Raw genomic sequence first — 9,554 nt, 5'->3', positions numbered from 1 at the left:
TTCAACGAGGGTAATATATGAACCACGGTAATAGTCTACAAGAAAAACAAATGGAAATATTTTGAGATATGGATAATCTCAGAATGTTTCATTAGATATAAAAACGAGGACATTTTATTTTGTGTCGAAACAAAGAAAAAATAGGCAAAGTTGTTCATATCAATGAAAAAAGTCCTGAAGGGATCGAAGCAAGTTAACAAAGGCTTTTGGTTCATTTATCCCAAAGGCATAAACTTTAGATTCGTTTGATAGAACACAGGTGTTGGCTAATGGTTCACTGATATAAGTAGATCGGTTGCGTGAGCAATTTACGAAGAAACGTGGATCAAATATGGAAGTGGTGCGTTTATTGATCCCTTTTTCTTGGTATCGTTCAAGATATCTGGAAGTAACAATGATTTATGGTGAAAGGGGGAATTTTACTTTCCGTTGAGTATACCACTTACACGTAGTTGGAAATGCTGCATTTCTGTTTCTTTGATTAGACAGGGTTAAACCATTTAGCTTAGCATAAGCTTTACACGACATTTTTTTTTAATTCAATAGTAGAATTTATTTCAGGGTAACGTCTTTTCTAACGCCATATTTCATCTTTGCTTTTAGTGACCTTGAAGTTGTTAAATGATAAAGAGCTAAAGTAAACAATAAGACAGCAAATCCTGTTAGATAGGCACTATCTCTGGATCCCTGGGATATCTAATGCGTTTACATGATCACGGGAATTTTCACTTTTCCCTTGTCTGACGGGCGAGAGCTATACAGTGCAAGATGATTCGAGGATGGGTTCGTTGCGTGGTGTCATGTTGGGTATACTATAGTAGAACCATTTTACGAGCGAACTTCGAGCTCATTTGCAGTATTGCCGATTCTCCTTAATCCCGATGCCTTTGCTTCACTAAGAGAAGGGAAGGAAAACGACAAACTAGGAGATATGACAAACACGTTGCCACATCTTCACTGGGTCAGTTCACTGAGATCTTTGGTCAAATCCTATTAAATGCTTGAAGATTAGCTTCCTCATTACTTTTTTTTAATACTACTGGCCGACCAAGGAATGGCCCGAGCCAACAAGAAGAGTTGGATGTAATACACTACGACGCTTCCTCATTCATTGTCTCGCAAATAGCCAGCCTTCCTTAAACACCATGGAGAGTTCCCCGCCTCGTGTTCTTCACCCAGAAGAAAGAAAAATGGCGTACAATGTCTATCAGTTTTTTAAATGGAAAAGGGATAATGAAACTGAACAAAAATTTTGTCCATTAATTAGATAAATTCTAAAACAATACAATCACCAATGTAAATATACTATATTAAACTTAGCTAATTAAATCCTTTATAAAGAATCCCGTCTTTTAATAATCAATCAGAATTGACAAATGAATTTATTTGATATCAAAATTAAGATTATTTTTGTTAGTGTGATAAGGTTTTTATAACAATTTTGCTCCTTGTTATATCTAAGAGTTTCAACTTGTCACCACGTGGTTGAAAACGAAAAGAGCGAAGGGAGCAATTTAGGGAGAGTATCAAATTAAAGGATTATATTCTTACGGCCGTATGCTAAGAGGAAATAAAGGGACTATAATATAGACCCTATATTAAATTCCTATGCTTAGAACATATACAGGCCCTATAAATTTAGGGTTCCCTATAATTTAAGGGGTGGTTCCAATACTATTTAAAGGGTGGCCCAGACATGCCTTTCGCAAGCCCTATAAATAAATAGTAGTCATGATATCAACTCTTTGCTTGTGAAAAACATTTATATTAACAAAAGATGTCTTACAAAAATGATAACACATAAAAAGAAAGAAAAACTATTGAACAGGTGGGCCAAACTTCATATTTTATGAACTCGGAGATGTCCCTCTCGGAGTTCAAGCACAACACAACAAAACAAGCTTCTGCCAAGTTTCACAGGTAAGAATTTCTTTGATTATTTTTTAGCAAAGTAAGTGATAAAATAGTAGTTGCAAGTAAACTTGTCATTTGAAATCGTAAATAAATTACATTCTTCCAATAGATATGATAGCTCATGCATGGAAAAGGTGTTGGTTTTTAACTGATGCTAAAAGGTTCATCTGTTTTTAAGAGAAATAGTTGTATTTGTGCAAAGTTTACCTTAAGTTTGGCTTGGAGAAGTTGAGAAATTCTGGTAACTAATCTAACGAAATCAAAGTAACCTTGGCAGGGGGTGACCCTCTGGAAGAGAATGCCCAACAAAGGCCTTATCCTTTAGATTCTAGCAAAATGAACTAATTTTCATCCACAATTTTGCCTTTTTATAAATGATTTAGATATCTGGAGATGATTCCCAGGTTTTCAAGAATAATTCAACTAATGTGAACCTAATGTAGGAAATCATAGCTCCAAGTTGGTTGTGTTGGGCTGGTGATGGTAGCCTAACTTAGGGTTCGTTCATTACTTTGTAAGATAATTTAGATGGTGTCTAGAGTAGGCCTAGGGTTGATTTCCAGCATGATCATCATCTGAAGTGTAAAAACCAATTTGAACCTAATTTGGGAATTTCATAGTGCATCTAAGTTTATGCCTAGTCTACTAAAGTGTAAGTTAGCTGTGCAGTGTGGACTGTGGAGGGCTGCTGTTGAGCTAGCCAGGGGTCAAGGGTGGCAGATTAGGTTTTGTAGAGTTAAACACCAGGCTAACAAACATTTCATGAGTCTTACATTACACGTATATTTCATATATTTCAGCATGTACCGACAATTCCGTCATATCCGAAACCTTCAGCGCTATCAGCATGGCCACATACGAAGGGTTGTGACAGACCGAAGCAACCCATTCCATGCCATGACTGAGGAAGAATTTCTGATGAGGTTCCGATTAAGTAAAGAATGCACACTTTCATTGATTGCAAAGATAGAGCATCGACTGCCCAATGCTCTTAGCAACAGAGGTAGGCATGAGTCGTTATCACATTGTTTTTGTGCTTATATGTCAGGTGATGAGCTATTCGTGAGTGATGTAATGCTCAATTTGGTAATAGTATAGAACACCACGCTCTCCATTTACTCCAATATAATGTAATCCTGCGGGTCTCACCTTCTTGCACAGTAATTAGGTGGTTATTTAAATTCTGGGAAAGCAATAATTAGCAAGATATGTTGAAGAGGGGAGAAGGGGTTATGAAAAGAAAATAGCTCGGTTTCCTCACTATACGACATGGAACTGACGTCAACATAGTCAACCAAACAGATCGTGTTGCCAGGGTACATAAACAGAAGTTCGTGATGCCAGCGTACATTTGATATACTGTATATTCAATATATACTTAATCAAGAATTGTGATTACTCAAAAGTGTCACTATTTGTAAATTGCATATTTTAAGGACACTTTTGAGTAATTAATCCATTTTTAATTAAGTATATTTTGAATATACAGTAAATCAAATGTACGCTGGCATCACAAACTTCTGTTTATGTACGGTGGCATCACGAATTCTGTTTGGTTGACGATGTTGACATGTCAGTTCCAAGTCGTTTAGTGAGGAAACCGAGCTATTTTCTTTTTATAACCCCTTCCCCCCTCTTCAACATATCTTGCTAATTATTGCTTTCACAGAATTTAAATAACCCCCTAATTACTGTGCAAGAAGGTGAGAACTGCAGGATTCCATTATATTGGAGTAAATGGAGAGCGTGGTGTTCTATACTATTACCCTCATTTTTACTTATTTAACAACATTTCCTTAATAATAATGTACCAGGTAGGTACAGTACATAATGTGTCTTCATTACCTGTAAGCACAAGCAAAAGTGATTTTTATGTCTGTATACTGTACTGCAGTGATTCTCAACCAGTGTGCCAAGGCACAATATGCCACAACTAATTCAAGCAGTATGGTGATATTTACTGAAGTAAAATAAGTTCTTATTTATACCCGGTATTTTTTTATGTCTGTAGTTCTATCTTATAATTACATGTATACCCTTTTAAATTTTGCCAAGTATACTGTATGCTGTGGTATTCTTACGAGATCTTAAGTGTGCCATTGGTAAAAAAAGGTTGAGGCATTTGCTGTCAGGAACTCGAAGATGGTATTCTGCCTGGACACTTGTTGGGTGACAGTGGCTATCCATGTCGTGAATATTTGTTGACTCCTCTGACAGCTCCTCATGGCCGTGGAGAGAACCGCTATAATGCTTCTCACATAAGAACGCGAAACAGTGTTGAGAGAGCCTTTGGACTATTAAAAAGAAGATTTGCTTGCCTTGGAAAGAAAATGAGGACTTCTATGAGAAACACCAAACACATAATTGTTGCTGCCGCAGTTCTCCACAATTTGGCCATCGCCTACAGAGTACCTGAGCCAGATAATGTAATTCATGAACTTCATGATCCAGATGACCCAGAAGCCCAAGGAAACATACAAGAGGATGAATTGAGGCAGCAACCTCAAGCAATGAGAAATATCCAAGGAGTCTTCAAAAGACAGCAAATCATCAGAGAATATTTTGCTTAGGAAAAAAATAATCACCACCACTAGGCTTAAAGTTACCAAAAACCAAATTCAAAGTATGTATATATGGTACAGGTTTGGAAAATAAACCAGAAACAGTTATTTGTAATTTTAATTTCCACAAAAATATACAGTACAGTAGTCAAAATACATTGCAGACTAGAACACAATGCATAATTTCATCACAACCGAAATATATATAATACTATATTGCACTGAAAAAACTTGAAGTGACATTGGATCAGTTTAAAGCATCGAGTTTATCACAAATTCTTTTGGTCACCTGTCCTAGTTCCCCTGTTACTTCCAACATTTTCTTGCCCACATCAACCCAGATTTGATGAGCCTGAAGACAAAGGTTTGCATCCTCATTTTCCTTTTTAATTTTTTTTAGTTTTTCTCTCTTAATTTCAATATCTAGGCTCTTAACTTCAATATCTAGGCTGAGGCTTTCCATCGTCTTTTCATGCTCCTTCCGTTGCATCTCAAGAGATGCTTCAAAGCTGGCCTCCTGAGTGAACTTTCTTGTTCGTCGGCGCTTTCGGGCTGGGGTAAAATTTGATTGGCCAGGTGTTGGTGTGTATTCTGTTGGGGTGTCTCTGGCATTGAACTGTATAGAGGTGGGTGTATTTGTTTGAGTATCCTGTGTCATGTTAGCTTCTTGAGAGGAGACTTTGCCAGCTGGTGTGCTCTGTGTTGTGTTGAATTCAGTTGAGGTGAGTTTGGGAGGTGTTGTGATGGAGTGTATAGAGTTGTTAGTGTGCTGTGCCATTATTTGAGAATCAAACCTTATCTCACATTTTTGCCCATCATTTCTGATACCAATCACAGTATGTGGTTGTCCTGAAAAGACAAAAAAAAAAAAAAAGTTATGCTATGATTGTACTGAAGAACATTACTTTTGCAAACTGTGGGGCTACTAATTCCTCCTAATTCTATAAAAGATTCCATAAAAGTAAAGCAAATATTTAAGTGATGAATAATTTACCTAATCCTAACAATTACACAGTTGTGGGTCACACCATGTTAGACATGATTCTTGGGTAATAGTATAGAACACCACGCTATCCATTTACTCCAATATAATGGAATCCTGCAGTTCTCGCCTTCTTGCACAGTAATTAGGGGGTTATTTAAATTCTGGGAAAGCAATAATTAGCAAGATATGTTGAAGAGGGGGGAAGGGGTTATAAAAAGAAAATAGCTCGGTTTCCTCACTAAACGACTTGGAACTGACACGTCAACATCGTCAACTAAACAAAATTCGTGATGCCAGCTTACATAAACAGAAGTTCGTGATGCCAGCGTACATTTGATTTACTGTATATTCAAAATATACTTAATTAAAAATGGATTAATTACTCAAAAGTGTCCTTAAAATATGCAATTTACAAATAGTGACACTTTTGAGTAATCACAATTCTTGATTAAATATATTTTGAATGTATAGTATATCAAATGTACGCTGGCATCTCGAACTTCTGTTTAGTTGACTATGTTGACGTCAGTTCCATGTCGTTTAGTGAGGAAACCGAGCTATTTTCTCTTTATAACCCCTTCTCCCCTCTTCAACATATCTTGCTAATTATTGCTTTCCCAGAATTTAAATAACCACCTAATTACTGTGCAAGAAGGTGAGAACTGCAGGATTCCATTATCTTTATAAATTGATAGGTAGGGGATATGCGTAAAACAAGTGACTTCCTCTCAATTTTATGGGAAAAAAATTAATAGAAACAAAACATTTGTATGAAAATCAGTAAAATATGCAAAACATCCAAGCAGAGCTTTCTGTAGAATTATCAAAGTAGGACTTACCAGTACTCTGAAGTGCATCACAGTCCAGTTCATTCTCCTCACCATCAAGGTCATCACTTATGATAGTAAGGATTTTAGCAGTCTCTTCATCTTCAGGCTTAGGAGGAGCACCACCACCTGTCCTCATAGTCTCTCGCTTATAGGCTGCATGCTGTTTCTTTGCTCTGAAATTTTTACAACAGTTCAGTGGTTAAATGAATATCTTTGTTCCAAACAATTAGGCTAACCAGTATATAGCCTGAAATTAAGACCAAACAATTAGGCTAACCAGTATATAGCCTGAAATTAAGACCAAACAATTAGGCTAACCAGTATATAGCCTGAAATTAAGACCAAACAATTAGGCTAACCAGTATATAGCCTGAAATTAAGACCAAACAATTAGGCTAACCAGTATATAGCCTTAAATTAAGAACAAAAGCCAAGCAATTAGGCTAACAAGTATATAGCCTGAAATTAAGACCAAATAATTAGGCTAACCAGTATATAGCCTTAAATTAAGAACAAAAGCCAAGCAATTAGGCTAACAAGTATATAGCCTGAAATTAAGACCAAATAATTAGGCTAACCAGTATATAGCCTTAAATTAAGAACAAAAGATAAGCAATTAAGCTAACAAGTATATAGCCTGAAATTAAGACCACACAATTAGGCTAGCCAGTATATAGCCTTAAATTATGAATAAAAGCCAAACAATTAGGCTAACCAGTATGAAGTCTGAAATTAAGAATAGTACAAACTGCAATGAGAATTATTTATTTGCTCAGCCTTTGAAAAGTATGTTATTCCTTACATATAGCCTAAATAAAACTCATCCTCGCCAATCCCTAAGCTGATGCTTGCTTATGTATGCAGGAAGTGAGTCAAGAGTACTATTACTTTAATGTGTTTATGAATACTTACTTTCCTTTTGCATTCTCCCAGACTTTCTTCAGCTGTTGCTGGCTTCTTGGTGGTCCATAACCAGCAGCATTAAATAAGCTAGTGACTTCTTCCCATGCTGCTTTTTTTCGATGGATGATGCGGAAGTCATGGCTCTTATTGAATAAAATCTCGCTCCTTTCCTCTATCAAGGTCACCAGCATTGTTTTCTCACTTGCAGTTATGTATCTTGCTCTTATACAATCCTTTTCTGCCATTTCCACTGTCTATATGTCGTCACTAACTCGTTGAAAGAACAGGAATGGACGACACACGTGTACCCAACTTAGTAAATATCCTCACACAGAGTTGCCAGGTTCGCCTTTTTTTTCAGGCTAAAAACTTCAAATTTGGCCCTTTTTGAAATTTTTTAGCCTTTAGCAATATCATAAAAAAGGTTGGCCTTAAATGCTATAATATTGGGGTTTTTTTTACTCTATGGATTGACCTTTTAAATCTGCAGTTGATCAGAAGTTTGACTTTTCTTACTTAGAAAACCTGGCAACTCTGCCTTCACAAATGTAAACAAAACGTTCTTCCAGCATACCAACTGTTTAGAGGACAACAGACACCCTCTCAGCAGGGATACCAACCACACCCTTTCCTAGAAGTTGCTTTAAACATAGCACCGAAAAATATAGGGCTCCCCTACACTTTCCATAGGGTATAAAGAAGGCCCTATAATTGGAGGCCCTATATTTTCTCTTAGCATACGGCCGTTAGACCGCTCAAATCCAGGTAAATGACTTATTAGCTGACCCTTTTCTCCTTTTCTTGGCTCGCCCATAGATTAAAGCAGTCAAGCCAGGTGTGCTTTAAAAATAACCCAAGAGAACTGGCAGCGCCGCAATTGGGCTCCGAGTTCGCTCCTAAAATGGTTTGACTATAGTCCCGGATGCTTCTAGTGCATCACGAATCTTCGGGAGTATTGGCCCCTCATATATATAGGACAGGTGACGAACGGGAGAAGAGAGATGAGAGAGACCTGACTGAACACTGCTCGTGTTTGGAGACATTCCTCAGCTATATCCGCTGTGACTCTGGAGTTTATTGACTAGACACAACGATAAAGTGTTTTGAAGAAGACAAAGAAGACTGAATCAACCTTCATCATTAGAAGCAGAAGCCATATTTCTTCATGTCAACATTTTATATCTGAAACTACTCAACGCCATCTGTCCCTAGCTTTATAAAAGTTTGGAAAGTCGACTTGTCCTACTTCGTAACAACCTTGTATATTTATCCATTGGTTTTGGTGTGCCGTGAGTATTCGGTGGATTTCGTGTACTGCTGTAAATATTTATGTTAGATATTAAAAATAGTTTTATTTTCTGTTTGCTGACTATTATTTTCATATTGCTGTTAATATTATGCTAGTCTTTCATAAACTTTTTTAGTAGATTTTGCATAATCTATGTCGTACAAATTATTTGAACGTAACGAATTGTGGGCCTATGTCTGGGATATGAATTATCATCCTGTTTATAATTCAAACATTGTTCGTAAAGTAAACCTTTGTGCATTGTATAAAATAGCCAGCAAACATGTCAGAGTTTAACGCATCTGGGTTTTTTGACGAACTTTGTGAGGATCCACAGTTTGAGAAGTTAAGTGATCGAAAGAAATCTAGCTTAGTGAGTTTAGGCAACCATCTTGAGCTTAAAGTTAAAAATTCCATGACGAAAGAAGATATTAAACATGTGTAAGGTCAACATTTGATTTAAGATGATGTGTTACCTCAGGATGTGTTAAACACTATAGAGAGGGAATCAGTATGTTCTGATTTATCTGCTGTGGAGCTCGATTAAGAAAACAAAGAGTTAGATGCTCTAGCACAAGAAAAAGAGCTAGAATCCCAGGCTGAGCGTGAGAGAAGAGAAGCCGAGCTTTAACATGAACAGTTAGAAGCTGAAGGTGTAAGAAGGGAAGCAGAGTTTAAACATGAACAGTTAGAAGCTGAAGTTGTAAGAAGGGAAGCAGAGTTTAAACGTGAGCAGTTAGAAGCTGAAGGTGTAAGAAGGGAAGCAGAGTTTAAACGTGAGCAGTTAGTAGAAGAATTAAAACATGAACAATTGCAAGCCAAGATATAGCTACATATGAGATTAATGCTCAAAAAGAGTTAGAACTTGAAAAAATTCAGCTGACTAATTCTAATGATACAAATAAATCTAGGTCAGTCATTTTCAACAAAGATAGAGTTGTACCTCCTTTTAATGAAAATTATTTAGATGAATATTTTGCCTGCTTTGAAAGAAAAGCTAAGAAATGTAAATGGCCAGCAGAAAATTGGGCTTATATGTTATCAGGAGTTTTGTTTGGTAGGCCACAAAAAGT

At 36.7% G+C, this 9,554-nt stretch overlaps 2 protein-coding genes across 2 annotated transcripts; one reads left to right on the top strand and one right to left on the bottom strand.

Moving 5' to 3' along the window:
- Positions 1-2,955: 2,955 nt before the first annotated feature.
- Positions 2,956-4,484, top strand: LOC137631058 (putative nuclease HARBI1). The gene is made up of 2 exons (XM_068362694.1): positions 2,956-2,976; positions 4,047-4,484. The coding sequence occupies exons 1-2, from the start codon at positions 2,956-2,958 to the stop codon at positions 4,482-4,484; spliced, it is 459 nt and encodes a 152-aa protein (XP_068218795.1).
- A 230-nt stretch (positions 4,485-4,714) lies between these two features.
- On the bottom strand, positions 4,715-7,505 carry LOC137643763 (myb/SANT-like DNA-binding domain-containing protein 3). The gene is made up of 3 exons (XM_068376455.1): positions 7,203-7,505; positions 6,300-6,463; positions 4,715-5,324 (listed from the first exon to the last, which is right to left on the bottom strand). Exons 1-3 carry the CDS (start codon positions 7,436-7,438, stop codon positions 4,723-4,725), a joined length of 1,002 nt encoding a protein of 333 aa, XP_068232556.1. The 5' UTR covers positions 7,439-7,505; the 3' UTR covers positions 4,715-4,722.
- Positions 7,506-9,554: the final 2,049 nt, after the last annotated feature.

The sequence above is a fragment of the Palaemon carinicauda genome, chromosome 1 (genome assembly GCF_036898095.1).
Source record: "Palaemon carinicauda isolate YSFRI2023 chromosome 1, ASM3689809v2, whole genome shotgun sequence".
NCBI lineage: Eukaryota > Metazoa > Arthropoda > Malacostraca > Decapoda > Palaemonidae > Palaemon > Palaemon carinicauda.
The sequence above is the reverse complement of the archived record's forward strand: the minus strand, read 5'-3'. Positions and strand labels throughout refer to the sequence as shown.

What these genes read in the sequence shown, in the direction of transcription:
- LOC137631058 (XM_068362694.1), top strand. Translation starts at nt 2,956, where the DNA reads ATGTCAGGTGATGAGCTATTC. An exon ending in TGTCAGGTGATGAGCTATTC is followed by an intron (nt 2,977 to 4,046) that starts GTGAGTGATGTA and finishes ATTTGCTGTCAG; the next exon opens with GAACTCGAAGATGGTATTCT.
- LOC137643763 (XM_068376455.1), bottom strand. Translation starts at nt 7,438, where the DNA reads ATGGCAGAAAAGGATTGTATAAGAGCAAGATACATAACTGCAAGTGAG. An exon ending in TGGGAGAATGCAAAAGGAAA is followed by an intron (nt 6,464 to 7,202) that starts GTAAGTATTCAT and finishes TAAAAATTTCAG; the next exon opens with AGCAAAGAAACAGCATGCAG. An exon ending in TGATGCACTTCAGAGTACTG is followed by an intron (nt 5,325 to 6,299) that starts GTAAGTCCTACT and finishes TTGTCTTTTCAG; the next exon opens with GACAACCACATACTGTGATT.